Below are 25,953 nucleotides of genomic sequence, written 5' to 3'. Positions count from 1 at the left end.
TGCTGCCCCCAAGCTCAGGAGATCCAAGACGCCAAAGTCTGGGTTCACGCCGAGGTGCAAGCGTACGCCTCACCGCGAAACTCCGCGTGGCCATCGCCACGATCCAGGCGCAGAACGTTCTCTTGTAGAAGCTTGGCATCGGCGTCGACACCAACGCTGTGGACGTTGAGGTCGTTCAAAAGTTCCGGGCGGCCTTTGCGGCCCCCATGTCAGCCTTTGCGGCCCCCATGTCGGCCTACAAGCAGAACACACTGCAGGTGCTGTTTTTGGGCGATTTTGACCCAGTGGCCATGAACTTACATTTGACCGGGTTTGACGCCGAGGATATGTAGGCCGTGTGCTTAGCCGGTTTGTCGTGGTTTATTGTTGTGTAATCACAACCACGTTGCGTGTTGTTCGGTCGTTGGTCTTGGTAATCACTGGATTACCGTGGCTACCTTAAGATGTAACGAACTCTACTTCTGCTTAATGAAAAACGTGCCACGGCACGATCGCAAAAAAAAAAAGAGAGTTTGTACCCCTTGTAAGATGTTTTTTTAGAACACTTGTAAGATGCTTCTCCAGGTGTACGAACAACCCTCTTTCACTCTCGCTTTCAGCAGGTGCGTTCCAGGGAAATATTTGGCCTTTAGGATCCTGGCAGATAAGGACTCCAGGTTTTGGATGATTCTCCACCCCTGTTTAGCCCACATGGCCATGTTGAAGGAGTGGAGGTCTCTGAAACCAAACCGCCCATCTGACTTTCGGCTCACCAGCGTTTCCCAACTGAGCCAGTGCATGCACTTCTCCCTGTCCTGAATGTTCCACCAAAACCTTGCTATCATCGAACTAATCTTGGAGCACATTTCTTTGGTGATGTGATGTCAAAACACCCCATCGCAAAGACCAGAATCGCTTGTGCCACAGCCTTGATAAGCACTTCTTTTTCCGGCTCTAGACAGCAGTTTTTCCTTCCACCCTGAATGCACTGCCAAACTCTCTCCTTTAGGTATGCAAAAACATTCGTCCGGGCTCTCCCAAGTACCGCTCGTTCATTGTTTCCGAATTGATACTCAAAGCTTGCATAACTCCTTGCCTGTCCCCAGAGCTTGTGTTTGTACTGAACATTACAGCCGATTTGTCGACATTGATCAATTGTTCAGAGCATTCTTCATACACATTCAAAATATCTTTTAGCTGCCACACTTTTCCCTGGACAAGCCTTGCACATGATCATCAACGAAGAGGAGGTGCGAGACCGTCGGGGCATCTCTAGAGATCCTAATTCCGTGCAGTCTACCCTCCCGCTCTGGGTGAGCCAACAAGGCGGAGAACCCCTTGTGCGCATAGAAGAAAAAGGTACGGCGACATTGGGTCGCCTTGGCGCAGCCTCCTCTCCGGACAGAACTCTTCTGACAATTCACCATTGATTTTGATCATGTAATTAACAAAGGAGACGCAGTAGGAGTATGTAGTACTACAACTGTATAGTAGTAGTTGTCAATAACAACTGCACTGCACGAGTCCGCGATTTGGGCGGAGCCGTTTCGTTATGCGTTTAGCCGAAAGCGGGCTGTTTTCGGCCCGGAAAAAAGCCGGCTTGTTCGTCTTATTTTTCCAGCCGAAGCAGTAATTTTTCTCTCACAACGTTCCAGCATGAACAGTGTTTTTAGACTGAAGAGTAAATAATCCGTACCAGCAAGTCGCCACTGGAGTCCGCGATTTGCTGTGTGGCTCGCAGCCTGGGCCCGTGCACAAGCCATCCATGATCCAACGCATGCGCATCCAACCCGCCCAGCCCAGTCCAGACGAGCTCAGTTTCATGCGGACCACGAAGTAACGTCACTCAAGCGTCCCCGGGACCGGCCCGGCCCGGCCCACCCAGTCATAGCCAACTACACGACACCCACCTTGCCGTCCTCGGCTCCTCCACCCCCGTCCTCCCCTGCCCCGTCGCGTCCGACACTCGCCGCGGGCAACTCCCACCGCCGCCGCTGCAGCAGCAGCCCATCCGCTTCCATCGCCCCGCGGAGGCCTCCGGGTTCGCCTCCGCACGCTCCGCCTCTCCCGCCGCCCTCCTCTGGGGCGCCCTCGGCCGCGCCGTGGCGCGTTAAACCCTAGATCTGCTGCCCCCGCGCTGGCCGTGGCCGCGTCCCGACGCCGCCGCGCCGCCGATCGCCGCACGTCGCTCGATTCCAGGTGACGATCGGTTGCTGCTTGCTGCGGACTGCGTATCGTGGTCACGCTGCTTAGTTCATAGTTCAGCCTTTAACAACTGATCGCTCCATCTCCACTGTTTTGAATCACCGCTGTTACCGATTAATGGCTTGATTCGTGCCGAGTTTGATTTCTGTCGTGCTCGGATTCCAGCTTGGGCGCACGTGTGAGCCAGTGTTGCAGCGGTTGGTAGAATTTTGACCTTATTCTCTAGTTGTGAGTGCCAGTGTTATCGGCACAGACTTAGGTTCATGTGTCTTTTGCGTTGAACTGCTCATTGAACCCATGCTCCCGTTTCCGTAGTTTAACTAGCTTGTTTGGATACATGTGTGAAGTTTTCAGCTGATAAATTTTAGGAAATGCTGTTTTTGGCATTAAGTGATCTTATTAATATATATGGGAGGCCCAGAGTGTCTACCTTCCGTTATTTTGATTTCTGAATTGCCACGTTTCACACGAGGGCGGTCATGCATGTGTGGCACTACTAGATGTTCTTTGTACCTTCTCTATCTAGATGTTCTTTGTACCTTCTCTATCTATGCACAGATTTTTCAGATTAGGTACTTGCTGAAAGCTATTTCTTCTTGTGCTATGGTGGACCATACTAGCATGCATTAGTTGTGATCCTAGTGCCCTTATGAAATATTTATCACTACTTTGTAGGTTTAGCTGCTCCGAGTTTAGATAGGTTCCTTCAATGCATCGTGTTGGGAGTGCTGGTAATACGGCTGGCTCGACTCGACCGAGAAAGGAGAAGCGCTTCACATATGTGCTCAATGATGCTGATGATAAAAAGGTATGCTGTCTATTAAAATAAGTCATCGTTTGCAGCTCTTTCAGTTTTTCCCTTTAGAACTAGCTGTTTGCAGGTCTAATATATACATTTGAAACAATCCATATTTCATTCAAAGGTCTTGCTAATGCATTTATTTCTGTTTGTTTTCAGCATTGTGCGGGGATCAATTGCTTGGCTTATCTAAATGGTTCCACATTTAGTACAAGCGATTATCTTTTTAGCGGGAGTCGTGATGGTACCTTGAAAAGATGGGAATTAAATAATGGGGATGCAAGCTTCTCAGCAACTTTTGAGTCTCATGTTGATTGGGTAGGCCTTTTTCTTTCTTTTTTTTTACTCAACTAGACTTGCTGTTTGAAACAGCAACCAGTGCTTGAAATAGCCATTGTGTTCATAAATTTAGTTATGTTTCTTTCAAATGTTCTCTCCGAGTTAGGCCTATCATATCCATTCCCCCATCTATATATTTAACATGATGTCTGAGGTCTACTATTTGGATCCAAAGCTTAGCACATTTGTTCTAGTGTCAAACTGTCCATATATTTTACCATCAACATTTTAATTGACATTTTGAGTTCGTTTTATTAACAGACATCTAGATTGATATGTTCAAGTTGGTTTCCATTATTTTCTGCCCTTTCTTCTTTACTTTTTCTTTTTTCCGTTCTTAGTTGCAATGTTTAAATCAGAGCACCACTGGTTTATATTCGACAAAATTTAACAAAGGGCTAATGTCAAAGCGGGACTTCAAATTATTTTTTTTGTTTGGCATATTTGCTAGATGCTTTGTTATTTTTTTTAGAACAAAACAACGTAACCTGTAAAGAAGAGTAATCGCTTGCTTTAGGATTAGTAGTTATCTGTGTCCTAATATGCCTGGAAATTTGGGAAGGTGGTGGCAGTGTATTTAGAGATACCTCCTTGGGAGTTTGAAACTAACACTTAATTTCTGTTTGTAAGTGGAATAGTAGCATGGCTGGGTGTTTTATATTGTTTAAACTTTTCTTTATTCTGCAGGTTAATGATGCCATTATAGTTGGAGAAAAGCTTGTTTCCTGTTCCTCAGACACCACAATAAAGGTTTGTTGCCTAACACTTTCTCCTCTTAAATATTGTTCGCTGGGCGTGCACATCTTTCATTTCCTAACTTCACAGGTCTGGAATTGCTTCTCTGATGGTGCCTGTACCAGGACTCTCCGCCAGCATTCTGATTACGTGATTTGTCTCGCTGCTGCTGAGAAGAATGTAATATTATCCACGCTTGTGCTTTTCTGTGGTACTTTTAGCTTTGTCATTTTTGGTTTTACAGTTGTTTTTGTGCCTCTGAATTGTAGAGCAATATTGTAGCCTCTGGTGGTCTTGGTGGTGAGGTTTTCGTTTGGGACCTTGATGCTGCTCTTGCTCCTGTAGCAAAATATGTGGATGCCAAAGAGGATGAGGTTCCTAATGGAAACTCTGGGCCTGCTTTGTCAACATTGTGCAGCGTAAATTCTAGTAGCAATATTGCTTCCTCTAATGGTCAATCACATGGGTACAATCCAATTGCCGCCAAAGGTCACAAAGACTCAGTTTATGCACTGGCTATGAATGATACAGGAACCCTTCTTCTCTCTGGTGGCACTGAAAAGGTATCACACTCTTCATCTAACAGTATAAATATGGATTTTTTCTCTGTGATTAGGAGACCAGTCAACAGCCAGTTTCAGTAGGCATCCCCACCCCCCTAAAGAACTATTTACTTTATTTGCAGGTTGTCCGAGTGTGGGATCCGAGAACAGGTTCAAAAAACATGAAATTGAGAGGGCACACTGACAATATCAGGGCCTTACTTGTTGATTCTACAGGGAGGTTGGTGTCTAGGCATATGCTGTTCCAGTTCCTTGACGACATTGCTTAAACATTGAACCACATCTTCCTTATCACCGCACACTTCACTTTCATCCTAAATGCTGCCATGATTATGTATCAGTAATGTTTGAGTTTACGTATGTACGCATGTGTTGACAAATTGACAGTTGTAATACCAAGACATTTGTGTTTCCTGGTTTACAATTTAGGCCCTGTTTGGATGCAAAGTATTTTTTGAGTTTTAGAAAAATTCCATGGTTTTGCGAAACACATAAGTTTTGGAGCACCATGAAGTGTTGGATGCAACAAACTTTTTGGTTTTGAAAACCATAATAGTATTTTGTAAAACTGTAGTCTTTTTGGAGTTTTAAAAATTCCACTCTACCTCTTCTTTCTAAACCTTGGTTTTGCACATCTATGGGTTCTAAAACTGCAGTTTCTTAATACTATGGTTTCTTGATGCTACAGCATCCGAACATGCACTTACTGTTCATTCATAAAGATTTTGGATTTCTATTATTTGTGCATGAAAGAGAAGTTTGTTTATGGATGAGTTTTAAAAAAAACTCGACCGGGGGGGGGGGGGGGGGGGGGGGCGTTAAGACTGCCCCCGCAGCATTTCAAATAAGAAGGACCTTCTCACCCGGCCGAGAAAACCCCCGCCCCCCACCCTTACACGGTGGCTTTCCGTCGCCCAAGTGAGAATTGGGCCGGTGCCCCCCCCCCCCCCCCCCCCCCCCCCCCCCCCCCCCCCCAGTGCTTTGGTTATGGGGACGGACAAGGGGATTTTTTTAACCTCAGCCTGAAATTCGCTCCCACAGGGAGTCGAACCCAGGACCTAAGGAGTGCCGCTGGGTCACCTAACCGTTTGAGCTAGGCGCCCTTTGGCTTTATGGATGAGTTTACATATGTTGACTGTTGTAATACCAAGACATCTGTGTTTCCTTGTTGTTTACCATGCTAGTACTCAGCTTGCCTGGTTTACTGCTTGCTCAGAAATATTTTGGACTTATAATTATTTGTGCATAAAGAGAAGTTTGTTTATGGATGCATGGTCAGCAATCTTTTAATGCAGTGCATATAGGATAATGTTTGCTCCAGAAACACTATTTGGAGTCAGTCAGCACTCAGAAATAACTGTTTATATCATCAATCAGTTCAAATGAGGAATTTAACCGTTTAGATTAACATGTTAACGTCAATGGTGACCTTAGTTTGCAGAGTCGATGTCCTGGTTACCATCCAAGTTGAGTAATGTGGCATGTAATCCACTTTCATGTTAGTGCAAATGAGTTGATGTGGAAATGGCTTATCCGCTTATGTGACACATTATATAACTATGACTATGATGGTTAAACCATGGTGGTGTACCTGGAGGCAGCTGGTTTTTTTCACATTTTAACCTGAATATGTTTTTGTATGGTCAAAATACTGATTTTCTGGATGATAACACTGAGTGATCTCTCACTGTGGCCTATCAGTTAAGTCTGCTTTCACCAAACCACGTGCTAATCATTTTTTAACGATGTTTTCAGGTATTGCCTATCAGGATCATCTGATTCCATGATAAGGTAAACACGCAGCTCCAACATCCCAACCATCTCCCTCTGTTCCATGTGCTTAGCATAAATGCTGTGATTAGTTTGACATCATAGGTACATATTTTTATATACTTTGCAGACTATGGGATCTAGGACAGCAGCGTTGTGTTCATTCTTATGCTGTGCATACTGATTCAGTTTGGGCGCTTGCAAGCACTCCTTCATTTGGTCATGTCTACAGTGGTGGAAGAGACCAATCTGTGAGTTAATTGTTTTGTGTGTGTTATGGAATAGTCACTATACTTCTTCATTCTGAACTTTTATGTATTCCCTGTATTGCAGGTATACCTAACTGATTTGTCCACAAGAGAGAGTGTTTTACTGTGCACAAATGAATACCCTATTCTACAGTTGTCTCTGCAAGATGACACAATATGGGTGGCAACAACTGATTCTTCTGTTTATGGATGGCCAGCTGAAGGGCGCACACCCCAAAAGGTCTTCCAAAAGGGTGGTACATTCTTAGCTGGGAATTTGTCATTCTCAAGGGCAAGAGCATCTTTAGAAGGATCAGCACCTGTAAGCATGAGCATGAGGGTTATCTTCTTTGGTCAAATTATATTTCTTTTTTTGAAGATGCTGTACCACATGCCATGATTTTTGGGTTTCTGCAGAGACACCATTAAGTTACTCTGTTTACTAGTAGTATGAAATATACGGACCATAATATGGGTGTCTGTTGTGCATAGTTGACACCATACTTGCAGGTGTAGAGGTTAACTTGAACTTGTCTAAGTGCTATTTTTGGTTGTATTAATTGCATAGGATCTAAAAAGTTCTGTAAAGAAATAAGCTTAAGCTTGAGATCTTTCCCAAGTACTCCCAGTAGGTCTTTCTTCTCAGTCTAGTATTCTGGTGATTAACGGTTTCACTTTAACTTCTTAACCTACTTACTATTCGGTTGTTGCCCTCTAGGCTCTAGTGTAATTTTAACTAATGGTAATTAATAAGGGCTTGCAATCTATTTCATTTTAGGTTCCTGTATACAAAGAGCCATCATTTGTTATCCCAGGAGTTCCAGCAATAATTCAACATGAGATAATGAATAATAGAAGGCATGTACTGACAAAGGTGAGATTTTTTTACTTATCCTTTATTACTAAACTGCAAAGAGTGGCATCATGATATGTGCACTCATCTCCTTCAATGCAGGATACCACTGGTTCAGTCAAATTGTGGGAGATCACCCGCGGTGCTGTTATTGAAGACTTTGGCAAGGTTATTGTTTGTCCTCAATTTCTTGGATGTTTTTCCCTCGGATTTATACACATTGTTAAGAACTAAAATCTGCTCATTTGTATCCCATTTTTTAATCACAGCAGTTCTTACTTGATAGCCTTTTGAACTAGCAAGATTTTTGTAGAATGCTAAACTCCTTCATTTTGATTATGCAGGTTTCTTTCGAAGATAAGAAAAAGGAGTTGTTTGAGATGGTATTACTGAAATGTCATGATTTCTATGTTTTATTAAAAAAAATGCTGTGTAATTTGTTAATTGATTATTGATTATTAGGTAAGCATACCTGCTTGGTTCACCATGGATGCTCGATTAGGATGCTTGTCTGTCCACCTGGATACTCCACAATGCTTTTCTGCAGAAATATATGCGGTTGATCTAAATGTTGCTGGAGCACAAGAAGATCTCAAGGTTTGTACAGCAACATATCATTGTGTGTACTGGTTACATCTGTTTTCACACTTCAGTCTATAGAATTTTGTTGGCCCTTTGAATATTGCTGTTAAGAGTGTAGGAAAGATACTTTTCATCATTGATGGATTTTTAATTCTTATTTGCTGAATAGTATTTATGACACATCAATAACATGCATTTTGGCAAAACTATGATTGCTGCTACCTACAGTTCAGTGAAGTGAGATACTGAGTCTACCCAATCTCATCTTCTGAATGGTTCTCCCAATAATTGTGCAGATTAATTTGGCTCAAGAGACCCTTCGGGGTTTGCTAGTTCATTGGAGTAAAAGAAAGCAGAAATCTAGTTCGCACAGCTTGTCTAATGGTGATAGTTCAATAGGGAAAGATGTTCCATCAAAAGACTCGCCCCGGTCAAGATCTGAGGTGGACGATGTCACTGAAAACCATGCAACTCATGTGCTTCCATCATTTGAGTTTTCTACAGTTTCACCTCCCTCAATTATCACGGAAGGTTCTAGTGGAGGGCCTTGGAGAAAGAGAATTACCGATTTGGATGGAACTGAGGGTGATCTTCCATGGTGGTGTGTGGACTGTGTTACTCACAATCGATATCCAAAGGAGAATACAAAGTAAATGCTCAATACAATTCCTAATTTCTCCTCAGATGATATTGTTCCCTTGATATATGATATATCTTAAACTTTGTTCGTTGTCTGGGAAAGATTAACTTGGAACATAATATAGCACCCTTCTGTTTTCTAAATTTTAAGCTAATGTGGTTTTTAAGTTCATGGTGATTGATATGTCTTCAAAACAGTTCAGTTGGGGAGAGCTTTCATAATATTTCTATTTAGCTGTGATTATGTGCTACTAACAGTATGCTAACTCAAAGACATTGAACTTCTATTTTTTAATGAATTGTTCATCTTTGAGTTCTGGTAACTACATATTACTTTATTCAGTCCTGTTAGTTTTTCTCCTGCACTATATCTTTATACAGAGAATCACATGCAGACCGTCCCTAGAGCTTTGTGTAGCCCAAACAGTCGGATAGTGAACTATTGAAAAACATGTGTGCACAAATACATGCATCAGCATCCAATATGGTTTTGTTTACGCCCTACTGGACATTTGAGCTACTGAAGATTAATGATGCTCTCCCTGGCCCCTGCTATATAAATGTGATACTGGGTGCCCTATGTAACCATTGCTTTCATGGGTTATTTCTTTATGTAATGCAGATGCGGCTTTTATTTACATCCTGCTGAAGGCTCGCCTGCGCCAAACATAACTCAAGGGAAGCTTAGTGCTCCACGGATATTGCGAATTCACAAGGTAAGAGTTCTCTAAATCATTGGTCACAGCAAATGCAAGATATCATCAAATGGTGAATCCTCTAGCACACAACATGTGATAAAAGCGGTTGTTGGAGATAGGATGGGGGTGGTGGGGGGCGGGATGAACTTTGTTAGTAAACTAGTTTGCAAAACAGCTAACTATCTACATGTTTGCATTGGACTAGCCAAGCATATACCATTTTGCATGCAATCTTAAAATAGTGATGCTTCAGGACACTAGATTTGAATCATTCAGATATTTACAGCTTGACTGAATAGCATAGAGTAATTTATTGTCATTATAAAGGAACTTCTGTTGTATAAGACTATAAGTCATCTTATTTACTCCCTGAAAGTTTACAGCTATTCCATTTCGTTGTACAGGTAGCTAACTATGTGGTTGAGAAACTCGTGGTTGACAAACCATTGGATGGAGGCTCTGATGGTGCTTTTGTTATGGGATTGAGTTCTGCTCAATCACAGCTCTCAGCGCTAGATAGTTCTTCACGGCTTGGACTAAAGTCATGGCAAAAAACAAAGCCATGTATTGAGATATTGTGCAATAACCAGGCAAGTTCTCTAAATATAGCTATTTCATTATATAGTTAGACACGTTTTTACCTACATTATGAACAAATGGAAGAATACCCCGGTCCCTGTTTCTGTAGGAAAAGAAAATTGCACAACAAACTACGTACAACAAGCTTGTGTTGTCATAAGATTTCAATTGATAATTTTCTCCATTTATTTTCCACCTTTGTTAATTGTTTTCTCCGTCAATAGATTCCTATGATTATGGTGCTACTTTTAGCTCTCCATGTTTTCAAAGTTAGCTTCAGTGTGTAGACACCTTTTGAGCAGAATCGAAATCCTTAGCAGGTCAAACTCAGTTTTTCTGTAAATTCTGTCATACGCTCTTTAGAAATATATCTTCTGTTCCAGTTTGAACTGAATTAATAGAGATATTCCTGGGACTGTATTTATTTGTCTCATATATTTCCTGATATTCCCATGTTTGTAAATAAGCATTATAGAAATGTATTTGCAGTAAACTACCCTTATCTCCAGAATCTAATGCTTATTTCATGTTCTTCCCCTATTGCTCTTGATTTATTTATGTGGCCTGCATTATAAAGCAATTTGCTGCATAGTTTGTCTTTTGCTGTTGGGCTAAAGTGTCCTCTGTGGATCAGGTTCTATCACCAGAGATGAGTTTGGCTACAGTGCGAACATATATATGGAAGAAGCCAGAAGATTTGATTCTTCATTATAGAGTGGTCCAGTCGAGATGATCACGGCTTCAGATGTACATGCTCACATGGTTCTCCAGATATGTTCAGCATGTCTGCACGATAGATGGTGTTGTTCAAGATCACCTTGGCTTAGAGAGGAAAACATCATCTTACAGAGGAAATATTTTGCTCTTGTGCCCCGTAGCCGTTCCCAGAATCGCGACTTGTTTGCTTCTTTGTAAAGTTCCTGATATTGCCCGGGTAGTAAGATGTATCATAGCACAGGTATAAGGTTCTCTGCTGGCTGCCAAGCTTGTAAATGTAGAAGATTGGGATCTTAATAAAGATCAAATGGATATGTTTTTTTTTTTCGTTTTTCTTTGACAACGTTTGTAAGAAAAAAGGCTGATGCTCGGCTCAGACCGTGACGTTCCGAGGTCGATTATTGGATTTAACCCTGTCGCATGCTCTTGGACCTGTTTGTTTGAGATCAGGGTAAGAGGTGGACTGGATGTCCGGAGCAATAAAGCTGTTTTGGGTATATGTTTCGAGAGCTGCTATGCGCGACGGATTAGAAAGACTGCAGAGACTCGGAGATTTTGTGCACCTTTGCAGTACAGTTATGTAATTTTTTTCCCTAATAATAATAATAAACTCAAGATCGTACAAGTCGACAATGCGGGTCATGTGAGTTGGCTGGGCTTTTTGTGAGGGGCTCCTCCGAAGGAGCCAGAGTCAACTCACAATTTATGGCTTTTTCGGTTTTTTCAAAGTGTCTCTGGCTTCTCTATTTTTCATTGAAAAACAGCTGCTTTGACAAAACTTTTGGCAGGGTTCTCCGGAGGAGCCCTGCTAAATAGGCTCTAATCATTTGACATTAAAGTATAAATGTAGAGTTTCTCTCAAAATTATGGTAAAAACTACCACCCTCATTCCAAAACTAATTTAATTTTATGTACATTCTTTTTTTAAAAAGTATCTAAAGTTTAAACATATATAATAAAAAACATAGATGTTGCCAAAGGGCTGCAGTGTAGTGGTTATGAGAGTTTCAGTAGCATCTGAGCTCCTGAGTTCGACTGTCCCCGTCAATAGGTTTGTCAGCTTAGTTTTTGAAGATGCTCATAGAGGTGAGTACATGTTGCATTGTGCTTGTGTAACCTCTAGAATATATATGTTTATGACACGAATGCCAAAAAGTGGTCGACACAACGATGGATGGTGGCTTCACGGCATCGGCGGCTGCACCAATCTTTGAGGATTGCTACAATATATGGAAAGATCTTCCAATGGCTACGATCGAGTATTGTGAGAAGCCAATCAAGTTGCCCACGAGCTAGCTCGGCAAGCTTTAGTTGCAAAAGCTTCTTGTATTTGGGTTGATTTACAACCCACGTTTATTATTGCATTATTAGCAAATGATGTAACACTCTTATCTGATGAATAAAGCTTGCCGATTGGCTTTGAAATATATATATATATATATATATATATATATATATATATATATATATATATATATATATATATATATATATACTATAAAAATATATCTAATGATAATTATTTAATATCATAAATATTAATAATATTATATACAACTCTTCGTACAAAATTATAACTCGTTTTGACTGTTCTAGTACATAGATTTTACTATGGGCTTGTTTGGCAGGGTTCTGGCTCATCTGAAAATGGCTCCGGCTCATCTGAAGAAGCAGCTCCTTTGGAGGAGCTGAAGCCGTTCTGGAAAACGTTTGGCAAAATGGCTCATTCGCACTAGACGACGTGAACCCACAGCAAGGAGCCACGCGAAGCTCATTTTTTAGGCTTCTCCTGCGCAGGCAAAAAATGACTCCGGCTCTTGACCGGCTTCCCATGCGGAGCCCTTTCCAAAACAGGTGTTTGGCACAGCTCCTGTAGGAGCCGGAGCTGAAGCCCCTACAGGAGCCTTGCCAAAAAGGATCTATGTATCTAGACATACGTTATATCTAGATACATAATAAGTTGATGTAAAAAAAAGCCAGAGTGACTTATAATTTGGAATGGATAGAGTACTTAGGTAGATTTAAGATACTTCAACTTCATATTAGGTTGTGTTTAGTTCGCGAAATGAAATTTTTAGATGTCACATCGGATGTTTCGGGGATGTCGGAAGGGGTTTTAGGATACTAATAAAAAAACTAATTACATAGCTCGCCTGGAAACTGCGAGACGAATTTATTAAGCCTAATTAATCCATCATTAGCGCATGTTAGTTACTGTAGCACTTATGGCTAATCATGGACTACTTAGGCCCTGTTTAGTTCCTCCCAATTTCCAGAATCCAGAATTCCAACTTTTTAGAAACCCCAAATCCAAAATCCAAGAAATCTCATGCACCTGTTTAGTTCCACCCAAAATCAAGAATGGGAACACAAATATTACAGATTTGCCATGCATGCTGCTTCTTCTTCCAGGCACAGTCGATGGCACCAGCTGCTTCTTCTTCCAGGCACCAGCTTCTTCTTCTTCCGTGCTTCTTCCCGCTCCACCACGTAGCTGCCCCACCGCCAGATTCGGCGCGCCCACAGCGTCGCCCGCCGCTGCCCCCGCGCCACACCGCCGCCGGAGCCGGCCTCGCCGCTAGATCCGCCCCGCCTCGGTGACGGCCCCGCGCCGCCGGCCTCGTTCTGCCCCATAGCCGCCCTGCCGCCGGATACGCGCTGCCCCGGAGCAGGCCAGCCACCGAACGTGCCCTGCCCTGGAGCCGCCCCGCTGCCCGTCCCCGCAGGCCTCGGAGCCGTCCCGCCCGTCCCCGCCGGATCTTGAGCGCCGCCGCCGGTGGGTAAGAAGAGGAGACAGCGTGCGAGAGAGTGGGCGAGAGAGCGTTCGCGGCCGGGGAGTTGCGAGCGAGCAGCGTGGCGGCGGCGGCCCGGAGACAGCGTACACGGCCGGGGAGTTGCGAGCGAGCGGGCGAGCAGTTGAGTGCGAGAGCACGTGCAGTTGGGCTAAATTTGGGCTTATTTTGATCTCTGGACTCCAGAATCCAGAATTCAGAATGGGTATGTTTTTCCAAAAAATCCTGGATGGTGTTTAGATCCATTTCCCAGAATGCTGGGCCAAAATCCAGAATATTTTGGGTTTGAGGAGGAACTAAACAGGGCCTTAGTCTTAAAACATTCGTCTCGCGATTTACAACCAAACTGTGCAATTAGTTCCTTTTTCGTCTATATTTAATACTCCATGCATATGTCGCAAGATTCGATGTGATAGTTTGGGATGAAAATTTTTGGGAACTAAACCAGGCCTTACACTAAAGTAAGGAATTGAACTACAGCTTATTTGAACGTACAAGTATCAGTTTAAATTTACATGAAAAACACATGAATGGAAAATTTTCCCCAACCGGTTGCTGGCAGAGTGGCAACGCAGTGGGCTCAGCGTATATACCTCGCGGGCGGGCGGTGGCAGAGGGAGCCGGAGCAATCACCCTCAGCTCCTTTCGTCGTTTCTCCAGCCACCCATTCCCGTCGTCCACGGTCACCGGTCGGGGGCACAAACCAAACATAAGTGGCGTCCTGGTCGTTGATCGGCTGTGCTTGCGGCGGCCGCCGCAAGAGAGCAGAAACGAGAGCACGGCCGTCTCGAGGCCGAGCAAACTCGGCACGGGCCGCCGGCCGGATCTTGACCTGCCGTGCCGGGCGCTGCAGTGTCCAACAGGCAGCAGCCAGCAGCGATCGCTCCCACATTCACGCAGACAGAGACAGTCACGCGACACGACACACCGGCTGTCCGGCTGGCATATTCCCCGTCCAAATCAATCAAGCACAGTGTGGCGGAGCGTGGCAGAACAAAAAAAGAAAGAGAAAACAATGAACGCAGCACAGTCGCATCACGCGCGCCCCGCTGCCCGTGCCCGTGGCGAAGAACCGGATCATGTTCTGGTCATGTGCCTTGCCCCGAGGCGGTGTCCGGTAAAGCGCCGGCCGCCACCAACCGGACACCATTATCACCGCCGCGGATCCCTCCGACCGCCCGCGTCCGGATCCATCTCGGTCTCGGCTCGATCGGCGGCCTTTGGCAGCATGATTCCACGCGGGTCCTGTGTTTTCCACGGGCCAGAAAATCGCGGGACAGCCTCTCCTGGACCATCTTAAGGTACCAGCGTGGATTCGAGACCCGCTTTCACCCGATTTCTACAGGGTAAGGAATCCGGACTGATGACATTGGGCGTCGATTCCTGTCTCGCATCCCTCGCTCGGGCGCTGCTTCCCCGTTCCGCTCGAGGCGAGGCTCGCAATTCGCCGCCACCTTGACCTGGCATGCGCCATCGCCGCCACCTCAATTTCCGTCCTAGCCTCAGTCACCTCCTTCGTCCTAGCCTCGGTCGCGTCCTCCATCCTCGCCTCGGTCGCCTCGACGCCTCCGCCGCCGGTTGCCTCGATTGCCCCCGTGAAAGCTCTAGTTTGGTTTTAGTTAATTGATGAAACCCTAAGTGCTAACCTAGTTTATCAAGATGATTATGAGATAGGTGGTGTTTGCAGGATTCGGCACTTTCGAAAAAATGAAATGCCTATTTTTTATTGCGCCGAATGCAAATTCTTGTGGTTGGCACATTGGATCAAGGGTGAAGAAGTTAGAAGTGAAAACGAGTTGATCGCGAAGACGCTGGCGTCGGTCAACTGACCGGACGCTGGGTCTGAAAGCACCGGACGCTGGTTTCTGCGTCCGGTCAAACTGACGGGTCTGCACAGTACCGAGGGTATTGCACCGGACGCTGGTCTGTGTCCGGTCAAGGTGGACCGGACGCGTCTGGTCGAAAAAATATGCCTCGGGGAGCTTACTGGAAACGACGGACGATGGGGCTTCAGCGTCCGGTCAGCTTCGTAGCCATTGAAATCTGATGAACAGCGTTTGAAGCTGGTGACGCGTGGCGTCCATCGGGCGACCGGACGCTGAGGGCCAGCGTCCGGTCAGTATGACCGGAGCGTCCGGTCAGAGCGCGTTTTATCCAGTGAAGGGGTATAACGGCTCTATTTGATGGGGGCTCTATTTATAGCCCCATGGCCGGCTCAAGGGAGTACTTTTGCACATTTTCATTAACATAGTAACCTTGTGAGCTTAGCCAAAGCCCTCCCACTCATCTCCATCATTGATCCATCATCATTGTGAGATTGGGAGATAATCCAAGTGCATTGCTTGAGTGATTGCATCTAGAAGCACTTGGTATTCGTGTTGCGCTGCGGATTTCGCTTGTTTCTCTTGGTGGTTGCCACCACCTAGACGGTTGGAGCAGCGGTGGAGGATCGGCACGAGTTGGTGATTGTTCGTGGTCGTCTCCGGTGATTGTGAAGGAAGTTGTACCTTCCCCAGCGGAGCGCCGAAAGGTAACTCTAGTAAATTGCTCGTGTCATTGAGTTACCTCACTTGTGGGTCGGTTCTTGCGGTGTCCAATCGTGTGGACGAGGTTTGTGAAACACCTCTTAGCCGCCGAACCACCAAGTGTTGGTCGACACAACGGGGACGTAGCATGTTGACAAACACGTGAACCTTGGAAGAAAATCGATTGTCTCTTGTCTTTGGCATTCTCCCGTTGATTGGCTATATATTCATCTTGTGATTGGTTCATCTCCTACACGTCGGTATAATCACCTTACTCACTTATTTACATTCTTGCAAACTAGTTGACACAAGCTCTTTAGTATAATTAGAATTGAGAACTTGCTTTGTTATTTATATTCATCTAGTTGAGCTCTTTAGAGTAGCAAGGTTGAGAGCTCTTAGTGAGTAATTACATAGTAAGTTTGTGTGCCTAGGTAATCATTGCAACTAGAATTGTTGGATAGGTGGCTTGCAACCCTTGTAGAGCTAAAGTAAGTTTGCATTACGCTATTTGTTATACTAATCAAATTCTCTAGTTGATTTGTAGATTTTTAAATAGGCTATTCACCCCTCCTCTAGCCATATTAGGACCCTTCACCCCATCGATCATCCGCCTGCCCTGACTAGACCCGAGAAGGTACTCATTCCCCTCCTATCTCTCGTCAGATACTACTACACTCGATTTCTTGATCGATCTGAAGGAACTAGTGCTTACTGCAAGATCTAGGTGTTCTCTGTCTTCCCTACATGAACTGTGTCTAACTTGATCTAGGAGCTGTACGGGCTTTGCACTATTTGACAAATTGCAGTAGAAATTCACAAGCACTAGTGTAATCACTATGATGCATGGATTGAACTATCATAAATTGAAGTATTTTCTTTTGGAACAAAACTAGACCTACTCATTTATCTGTGTTAGCAGTTTCTATTATCAGTGCCATCTGACTATTAATTATGTGGAAAACTATATTTTTTTAAGCATTATGGCCTTGGTGTTTGTTTGTATATAGTTAATCCATGGTGATTTCATTACTGTCCTGTTTCTTACGCTAACTACTAAATTACTATAGGTTAAGTATGTCTCTTCCCTATGTTAATCAGCACTAGATTAGTTTGCTACTCTAGTACTCATCGGTGATTATTTTGGCTGATGTATGTGAGCATGCAGCTAGTTATGTATTTGGATGAAGACAAGTAGCATTGAGCATGCAGCTAGTTATGTATTTCATTTATCTTAGCATTGAGCATGTAGCTAGTTATGTATTTGGATGAAGACAAGTAGCTTTGACCATGCAGCCAATTTTTTATCTGCTAGCTGCTCATCAAAGCAGTGGTATTCGAACTTGTTGGCATGAGTTTTTTGCATGATTATTTGTCCTTTTGGTGGCTGTAGTAGCTATTTTTACTCAATCATCTTGTCATGTACCTGGTTATTTACATTTTTTTGGTTTTGTTACTTGCAGGGTGCTTGTTGGTATCACTGCAATATGATGGTTTGGGTTCATTCGTGCTATTCAGAAACAAGGTATGTTACAACTTTTACTAAGTACATTTGCTAAGTATGATAGCTGTAATGGTTGGGGTCTATTATATTGTAGTAAGATGTTGAGATGTTAGTAGTAAGGTGTTGAGATGTTTCACTTTCTCCATGTATTACATGGGAAGAAAGCTGACAGGTGTAGCCTGTGACTAACTTCCCACTCCATTCCATGTTTGTGTATGATAAAAGAAAAGAAAAGCCTCCACTAGTTGGTCTGAATTGAACTACTTCTACATGTGCTAACTTGCTGCAGTTTCATTCTTTAAACTTCTACTTTCTTATATGATACATTCATGTACAGACTTGTTGGGGGAAAAGCCAAATTTATCACAAGAGTTCACCATTTTCGTTTTATATTACTTGCAGAGGTTTTGGTGGAAGAAATGCATGACTTGAGACAAGTGAAGTGTGGTAAGTTTTGTAATGATTGTTGAATATTTCTGGCTTCTATGTTATATGGCAAAGACTTATTTCTGTTGGATACCTATGTATTTTTATGTAAAAAAACATATTCCTAAGATTTTTTTATTTCTTTATACGATACGAGCATCGATATGTAGTGACCTTGTTATATCATTTTCTTTTCTGAATTTTCTTGATTTTTTCGTATTTTTTAAAGATGTTTCTATACTATATCAGTCAAGATTTTCCTATAATCCCCGAGGAAAATATTTAATACATGCTTTATCTGACAACTTTATTTACGCAATACATCACATAATCTATTTCTCTGCAACTCCGTGCTTTCAAACCGCCACAGGGAATCTCCCCTTCTGGAAGAGAGGGGATTAGCCTGTTCAGAAAAATCCCTCCCCTCGGTTTGCTTCCCTGGAATAGTCCGCCCGAGCTGCCAAAGTAGCCCTGAGACTCCGGCGCCGTCTCGCTGCCGTGTGGGCCCAGTGACGGTGCCCTGGAGAGATCGTACGTACGAGTAGGATTGTTAAGGCCACCGTAGAACCGTACGAGTACTCGAGTAGTAGCTTGGTGTACGTACAAATGTGCGCTAGTACCAGATGTCAATTAAAGTGGTCGCATAGTTCAAATTTAAACTCCACAGCTCGCCGCACAGTGACGTGTCGAGAGGATTACAGTGACCAAACCGTGTACGAGTACAATGCTACTCCTACGTAGTACTACTACTACGCTAGCACTGGCGCCATCAGGTGGGACCAGCCACGTCAGCACGTGAGGCCTGGCCCACTGACTCTGCGGCCGCGGGCCCACGGGAGAGACTCCGGCGACGCTGCTGTCAGTCGGGCCTCGAGGACCGTGGACCAGCGACCGTCAGTCCGTCACCGCCGCTGCCGCACTTCCGGGCCACCACCGGGCCGGGCCAGGAAACCCAAAGCGTCATCCTACGGAGCCCGCTTTCCGGTGGAGGCGGACGATACCGTGACGACACTGTAGACTAGACGGTTTCCAGGAAGGCGGAGGCGCGGAGCGAGAGGGCTTGGGCTTCGACCGCCGCTGACAAGCGGGCCCGGCGTACCCGCCCCCGCCCTAATCCATACCTGTACCTGTACAGCTACGGCCATCATGGCCCCCCCCCCTTATTAATTCCCGTCCGCTCCCTCGCCCGCACGTGCCGCGCGGCGTCCACGTCGTGCCGAAAGATGCTGCTCCCGGGCCCCGCTGCACCTGCGGCGCCACCTGGCAGTGAGGGCGAGCCCAGGCATTAAAATCCCCTTACCCACCTGTCTCCTTCCTCCCTCCTCCTCTCTCTCTCTCTCTCTCGTCTGCTCCACCACCGCCACACCGCTTTGCCGCTCCGACCCGCCTCCCCGATCTCCGCACGCTCCGGCGAGCGGGGCCCACCGGCCGAACATCCCCCCTACGCCGTCGTACGCGCCGCCATTAGGTGTCACCCGTCCTTGCGCCGCCGCCGCCGCCCGTAGCCTTCGACTTCCGATCTGCGAGCTACCGATTCGCCGCTGAGGAGTGGGACCCGTCCCTCCGCAGCCGAACCCCAAGGCAGCCGCCGCACGCGGCGAAGGCCCAGGCCACACGCGTCATCCTCACGCCGAACGACCGACGCTGGTGGAGCGCGGTCCACTCTCCGCACGCGCGCGCTTCGCCTCCCGCCGAAACCGCGCCCCTGCTGGTGCGAGTGTCCGGGAGCTTCCAAACCCTAGGGCCGGGCATCGACTGAGTGAGGGAGAGCGGAACCTAGGCCTCGCCGCCCGCGGGGATCGAGGGAGTGATGCGCGGATCGGGGCGGCGGGCGCGGTGCGGAAGCTCGGCCGCATGAGGTGCCTCGTCGGCGGCGGCGTCCAGGACAGCCCGCGCGCAGCGGCCAAGAGGGTATCGCCGGCTTCGTGGCGGCTGGACACCGCCGCGGGGGAGGCGGAGGCGGAGGCTGAGCCGGGCGCGGGGGGAGCGGCGGCGGCCAAGGGGCGCAGGGTCTGCTTCAGGCCGCGGGACGTCATGGAGACAGTGCACGAGGTGGCCATTTACATCCACCGCTTCCACAACCTCGATCTGTTCCAGCAAGGGTGAGAATTGCTCGTTTTTTTTTTCTGTAATTCATATGTTTTTTTGGTAGCGAAAACTTTTCTCGGGTTTAGTTTCTTTACTGCCTTTTAGGGAGAAAACATGAAAAGTTCAGAGTGCTTTGAGGTAAAGGGTACGACCGCTACGCATTCCTAGGCCAAATGTTTGGATTTACTCGAGCATATCGGCGTTCCTTTCCTTGGCTTTCTCGTTCGGTCGGTTGTTTCCAGGCATTTCTTCTCGCAGCTCGGGAATTCTGATTTCCCCCATGATTTTGTTCCCCTCAGTCCCTCACTGCAGCTTTGTTCGTGAGTTATGAGCAGACAATTCTCACTGATGCCGCATGTGAAGCCTTTTTGTCACTTGTCTGTGAAGTGTAAACATTTACTGTTTATTTTTCTTTCTTGTGAGATGATTTTTGTATTATATGCAGATGGTATCAGATGAAGATTAGTGCAATGTGGGAGGAAGGTGGCAACAAAACACCGGCTTCGCCTGCAAGGGTCGTGCAATATGAAGGTGTGCATCTCTCTGGGCACTGAATAGCGTGCTTGCATTGGAAGCGAATGTTTAGATTGGTACACGTGCTAGCATGCATTTGGTAACTGCTTAATTGTTGTCCGTAGTAGTACCAGATGCTATCTGGACCATATGATACTTAAGATACTGAAAACAGAAACTTCCCAATTTACACGGGGGTATACGTTATGATTTTCAGAGGTACCCTGCGTCTAGAGACTACCAGACCATCTTTGTTTCCATCTAAATTCTACTTTGATAGCATCAAGAAGTTTGTCACGCAGCTGGATACGGAACATAACTGTGCAAGCGTGTCATAAATAATATCCCCTTGTTTCTATTACTTAGAGCATATCTAACAATCCCAACAGTTTTGTAAATGCTATATTCCTTTCATTGTCACCACAATAGTCAAATTGTGCAAGCTCAAGGATACATTTCACTTTCGTGTTAAAGTGATGATGATGAACTACGGTCTACTGAAAAGTGAAAACACAACTAAAGTATGACCATGAGGGAGCTCCTGTCAAATTTTTTGCTGTGGTGTTTATGGAGAATGTGAACACATTTGCACTGGATCATATCTTGAACTTGTTTGCCAATGATGTAGTCTCTGGATCCCTTTTTGTTGTAAATTAGAGAAGTATCTCAGGGGATTTTGGTTGTTGTTGATCCTTTTTTGAAGTCCTCTCTGTGGCTGTCAATCTTTTAGCTAATAGATAATGACATGGTAGGTGGATTGTGCAGCTTCTGATGTTGGTGCGGATGATGCATTGGGCATTTGGAGAATAGATGACGTCGACAATAGCTTCCACACACAGCCATTTCGGATCAAGTATGCCAGACAAGATATCTATCTATCGGTTATGGTGTCTTTCAACATATTAAATAGTGAAGAGGAGGTTGGCACTTTGACATATCACCTTTTTCATTAATTAAAATTACTGTACCCTTATTACAGTCTGGTATGTTTGTTCAAGGGTCCAGCAGCTTCGGCTGTGATGTTGAAGTTTGAGCTGATATATGCCCCAACCCTAGACAATGGGTGAGTAGACATTTTACCACTTGTGCTCTCTCTTACAAGACTTTCTGCATACTAAAGTGCACATGTATGTACAAATATCATTTTGCAATACTGACCATGCTTTTGCTTTTCTGAGTTCTAGGTCTGAGCTTCAAGCTTCTAGTGTCACATCTTCAGCAGCTGTGCACGAATTTAGAATCCCACGCAGAGCACTCCTGGGTCTACACTCCTACTGTCCAGTTCACTTTGATGCGTTCCACTCTGTGCTTGTTGATCTGACATTACACATAGTGTACCTGAAAGCTGGTGCAATTAAATCATCATTGAAGGTACACAGGTTTGTGAAGCTTTAGCTTTAATGTTCTTTGAAAATGGCGGTCCAATGCATGCTTGTTTTACGTTGTAACAACGTAATAACTTGGATACTGTGAATAACCTCTGTCATGTCCATATAAAACTGTACATTGGAATGCTTAGCTCAAATCTAGTGCTATTCCAGATCGAAGCACTTGGAGTTTGAATGCATAAATAAAAACAATACTTTTAACACTCCCGGCACAACTCTTGTGGGATGGGCTGGGAACAGTACTGGCGTAGAGATGCAACTCTGAACCTTTTTAACAATCTTGCAATGCTCAGGAGTTGTTTGAAATAAATGTCTGAGATCAAACTCTACAGGTTCAAATTTACTTCATAGTTTAGTGGTCTTTTTTTTTTCTTGAAAGCGCAGGTGAGCTGCGTTTCTTTGTACTAAGAAGGGAGTCATCATTTACTCTCTCCTTTTTCGAAATTGTAAATCGTTTTAGATTTGTCCCAGGTCAAACATGTCTTGCTTAGTAAATGCAGCGTCAAAATATATTTCGGGGTGTATTTAATCTAATGATTCCGGTTTGATGTTGTAGATTTTTGTGCATTTTTCTATGAACTTAGACACTTAGTCAAAGTGAGAGAAATTTGAATTAGGAAAAGCTAAAACGACTTACAATTTAGAACGGAGGGGTATTGATTTCCCAATAATTAGATCCTGCAGTGGTTGATTGTCATGTTTTTATTGTATTTTGTTGAACATTTGAGTAAAAGTGGCATTTTATTTGCAGGTACCAGACCAAGGTTTAGGTCCTACATCATATAACATTGTTAAGGCATTATTAACTTCTAGAAAAATGTTGCTTGAAGAACTCAACAAAATCAGTGGTGCTATTGGTAAGACAGTCGAGGATTTAGATGCTGCTGACTTGAATCTTGGTAAATATGAGTCATTCAATGCATCAAAATCTGGACTACCGAATTCTAGTAAAGTGTTCCCTGCAACTGGCAAGGGCGTGGGACAGTTGGCTGGAATTTTACATGACTTCTTGGAGGTATGCTTCATTTTATGCTTATGATCATCTTGGATATATTAACGACAAGAAAGTTGTGGATTTAAAATGTGTTACGTCTGGCTTCTGCAGAGACCCAACGATATGGTTAATGGTACAGATGATTCTATGCTGTATACTCTTCCCCAGGAAGAGCTGTTTGAACTGTTTCTAACTCTGAGTGGACAGCTTTCACTCCTATGGAATGCATTCTTGAAATTTCATAGGCAAGTGTTCTATTGATTTTATCATGTACTTAAAGCGATCATACATTCTATGTTTGCCATGTCCAACAATATTCTCTTGATCTATTCAGGCTAAATAAAACAAAGATATTGGATTACTTGCACGATGCTTGGGCTATTGATAGGAAGGCAGAATGGTCAATATGGACTGTTCACTCAAAAATTGAGATGCCTCATCGCTATCTGCGGAGTATGACTGATGACTCATCTCACCGTCATTCCCTTCTTAGAGGTTCTGTCTCAAGGAAGTTCCATGACGACGTAATTGCCCTCGCCAAGAAGTTCTATTCATAACTAGTATTTTATCACTCCTATCTCTATTTAACAGTCTATATATGTGTGCAGCCTGTACAGAACTCTGCTTCACGAGCGGAACTACACAGGAAAAGCATAGCACAAATGAAGGTTTGACACTGTTCTGTTCTTTAAGAATAGTTGAGTGCAAAACTTGCCCCTGAAACATGTACTGATTTGATGCAGATCAATACACAGTCTGTTCAAGATATGCATATATATGCTGATCCTTCACGTGTTCCTGTTGTTCTTATAGAACAACATGTCATGGTTGTTCCACAGCATAGTTCCAGCAAGGATCTGGCTTCGAATGCTTCTGAACAAAAGGATACTATTGTGCTACCTAAACTACAAGGGGAGTCTCTGGTACCCAAAAGTAGTGCTAGTAAAAAAAGTGGACGCATCTTGCGAGCTGTCATTTTTGTGCATGGTTTTCAGGCAAGCTCCATTCCCCTCTTTTATGCTTGATCTGTGTTAAAAGTAATACTTATCTGAACCTTACTCTTATTTAAATAAACAGGGTCACCATTTGGATTTACGTCTTGTTAGAAACCAATGGCTTCTATTGGATCCTGGAGCTGATTGCCTAATGTCTGAGGCTAATGAAGATAAAACATCTGGAGACTTCAAAGAAATGGGTAGCAGGTTGGCTGGGGAGGTAGTTGCCTTCCTGAAGAAGAAAATGGATAAGCTTTCAAGATACGGAGGTTGCAAAGAGCTGAAGTTAAGTTTTGTTGGCCATTCTATTGGGAACATCATCATTAGAAGTGCCCTGGCAGGTCTCTTCCAACTTTCCTAACAAATCTTTTCAAGAATCTGATAGATATAATGCTGATTGTTTGCCCCATCTTAACAGAACCTGCATTGCAACCATTCTTGAAGAACCTCTACACGTACATGTCAATATCAGGGCCTCACTTGGGTTACTGGTACAGTTCAAATTCTTTGTTCAATTCTGGACTCTGGCTGCTGAAAAAGCTCAAGGGAGCGCAATGCATCCATCAACTCACTTTCAGTGATGATCAAGACCCCCAAAATACATACTTTTATAAGCTTTGCAAGGTACGAAGTCCCCATCTGGAGTAACTTAGGCCATTCGACTTGTTGGTGATTTATGCTAGATTTTATTCAAATCAAGATGAATTTATGATTAACTATTATTGTTCTTGTTCATACAGTTGAAAACATTGGAGAACTTCAAAAATATCATATTGTTATCATCACCACAGGTTATTCTCTTTTCTCATCTCTAATAGTAATTTACTTGTGTGTGGAATTTGTTTTGCTGCAGTAAAATTTGGCCTCTATAGTCCTTATAGCATGTCATGAGTCATGACTTGTGAGCAATGCACATCTTTTTGTTCTTCCAGGATGGCTATGTACCATATCATTCAGCGAGAATCGAGCTCTGCCCAGCTGCATCATCAGACACCTCAAAGAAGGGTGAAGTCTTCACAGAAATGCTCAACAACTGCTTGGACCAGATCCGTGCGCCCTCATCCGACACCAGGACATTCATGCGCTGCGATGTGAATTTCGACCAGTCCAACCAAGGGCGAAGCCTGAACACCATGATTGGCAGAGCAGCCCACATCGAGTTCCTGGAGACTGACCTCTACGCCAAGTTCATCATGTGGTCCTTCCCTGACCTGTTCTGATGACGACGACACTGCTCGTCTTTGTAATACTGCCACATACCAAACCAATAGCGCGCACTACTGAGTACTGACCAGGCAAGGAAAATTAAGCTTGCATAAAGGTTCCCACCAGAATCCAACACCGCCACAGGCAGGTAGCACTGTAAAGATCCTAGAAGCAATGATTTTTCCAGCTTGCTAGATCCTATTCTGTATAAATAGTTGATTCTTTTTTCATTTCATTCATAGTGCTGTAGATGTGCACCCTTGCTGTGAATTTATAATCCTTGTCGTCTGGTGTATTTATTTAACACTTAAGTTTAGGATGTGCTGACAATCAGTGAGCTTATGCCCAAATAAGCCTTTTTTTTTTACATTTGATTTTTGGTCACCTTCGTTTTTGTGAATGCTGTAAAGCCTGCAACCTGCTTTGTACTTGTACATGCAGACGATAGATCTGGATGGTCCTGCCTGACCTGCCGTCCAGGGTGTTGTTTCTGTTTGGTGAAATTGGTATAGGAATATTTGTTCTGGCATACAGTACGTACTACCATAGCTGGATCTGCATGTGCTTCTAAGGGCTTCCCTAACGCTACATTAAAAAAAAAAAGTAGGTGCTCTATATTTACTAGTGGTTTATAGAAGCTATATATACTTGAGGAGAGAGAAGGTGTGCTAAAAAAAAAGAAGAGGGAGAAAAAATAAATGTGAGGTATGATGAAAGAAAAAAATTTCTTTATAAACCACAAGTAGTAATAGTTTTTATTGTGTGAATAATAGTCTTAACATTTTCTAATATATGTGGATCATTTTATTTGTACTA

The 25,953-nt window shown here is 44.2% G+C and overlaps 2 protein-coding genes across 3 annotated transcripts; both read left to right on the top strand.

Annotated features, from left to right (window-relative positions):
• Positions 1 to 1,865: 1,865 nt before the first annotated feature.
• On the top strand, positions 1,866 to 11,141 carry LOC136508080 (uncharacterized). Its single transcript, XM_066502696.1, has 18 exons — positions 1,866 to 2,178; positions 2,860 to 2,992; positions 3,143 to 3,301; positions 4,010 to 4,072; positions 4,148 to 4,237; positions 4,327 to 4,620; positions 4,743 to 4,840; positions 6,376 to 6,411; positions 6,521 to 6,641; positions 6,724 to 6,960; positions 7,417 to 7,512; positions 7,594 to 7,659; positions 7,836 to 7,874; positions 7,954 to 8,088; positions 8,370 to 8,722; positions 9,335 to 9,428; positions 9,815 to 10,000; positions 10,624 to 11,141. The coding sequence occupies exons 2-18, from the start codon at positions 2,894 to 2,896 to the stop codon at positions 10,720 to 10,722; spliced, it is 2,265 nt and encodes a 754-aa protein (XP_066358793.1). The 5' UTR covers positions 1,866 to 2,178; positions 2,860 to 2,893; the 3' UTR covers positions 10,723 to 11,141.
• An 8,360-nt stretch (positions 11,142 to 19,501) lies between these two features.
• Positions 19,502 to 25,663, top strand: LOC136508040 (uncharacterized). 2 transcript variants are annotated; one of them, XM_066502647.1, is made up of 14 exons: positions 19,502 to 20,055; positions 20,487 to 20,572; positions 21,320 to 21,474; positions 21,553 to 21,617; positions 21,739 to 21,925; positions 22,694 to 22,957; positions 23,048 to 23,181; positions 23,271 to 23,460; positions 23,545 to 23,604; positions 23,680 to 23,931; positions 24,014 to 24,272; positions 24,350 to 24,555; positions 24,672 to 24,722; positions 24,864 to 25,663. In XM_066502647.1, exons 1-14 carry the CDS (start codon positions 19,808 to 19,810, stop codon positions 25,149 to 25,151), a joined length of 2,445 nt encoding a protein of 814 aa, XP_066358744.1. In that variant the 5' UTR covers positions 19,502 to 19,807; the 3' UTR covers positions 25,152 to 25,663. The 2 variants fall into 2 exon arrangements, with proteins under 2 accessions (XP_066358744.1, XP_066358745.1); XM_066502648.1 differs by having other exon boundaries at positions 19,993 to 20,055; positions 21,307 to 21,474.
• The last annotated feature ends 290 nt before the right edge of the window (positions 25,664 to 25,953 follow it).

Source organism: Miscanthus floridulus, chromosome 15, assembly GCF_019320115.1.
Source record: "Miscanthus floridulus cultivar M001 chromosome 15, ASM1932011v1, whole genome shotgun sequence".
NCBI lineage: Eukaryota > Viridiplantae > Streptophyta > Magnoliopsida > Poales > Poaceae > Miscanthus > Miscanthus floridulus.
Note: the sequence above shows the minus strand (reverse complement) of the source record. Positions and strands in the feature narration are given on the sequence as shown.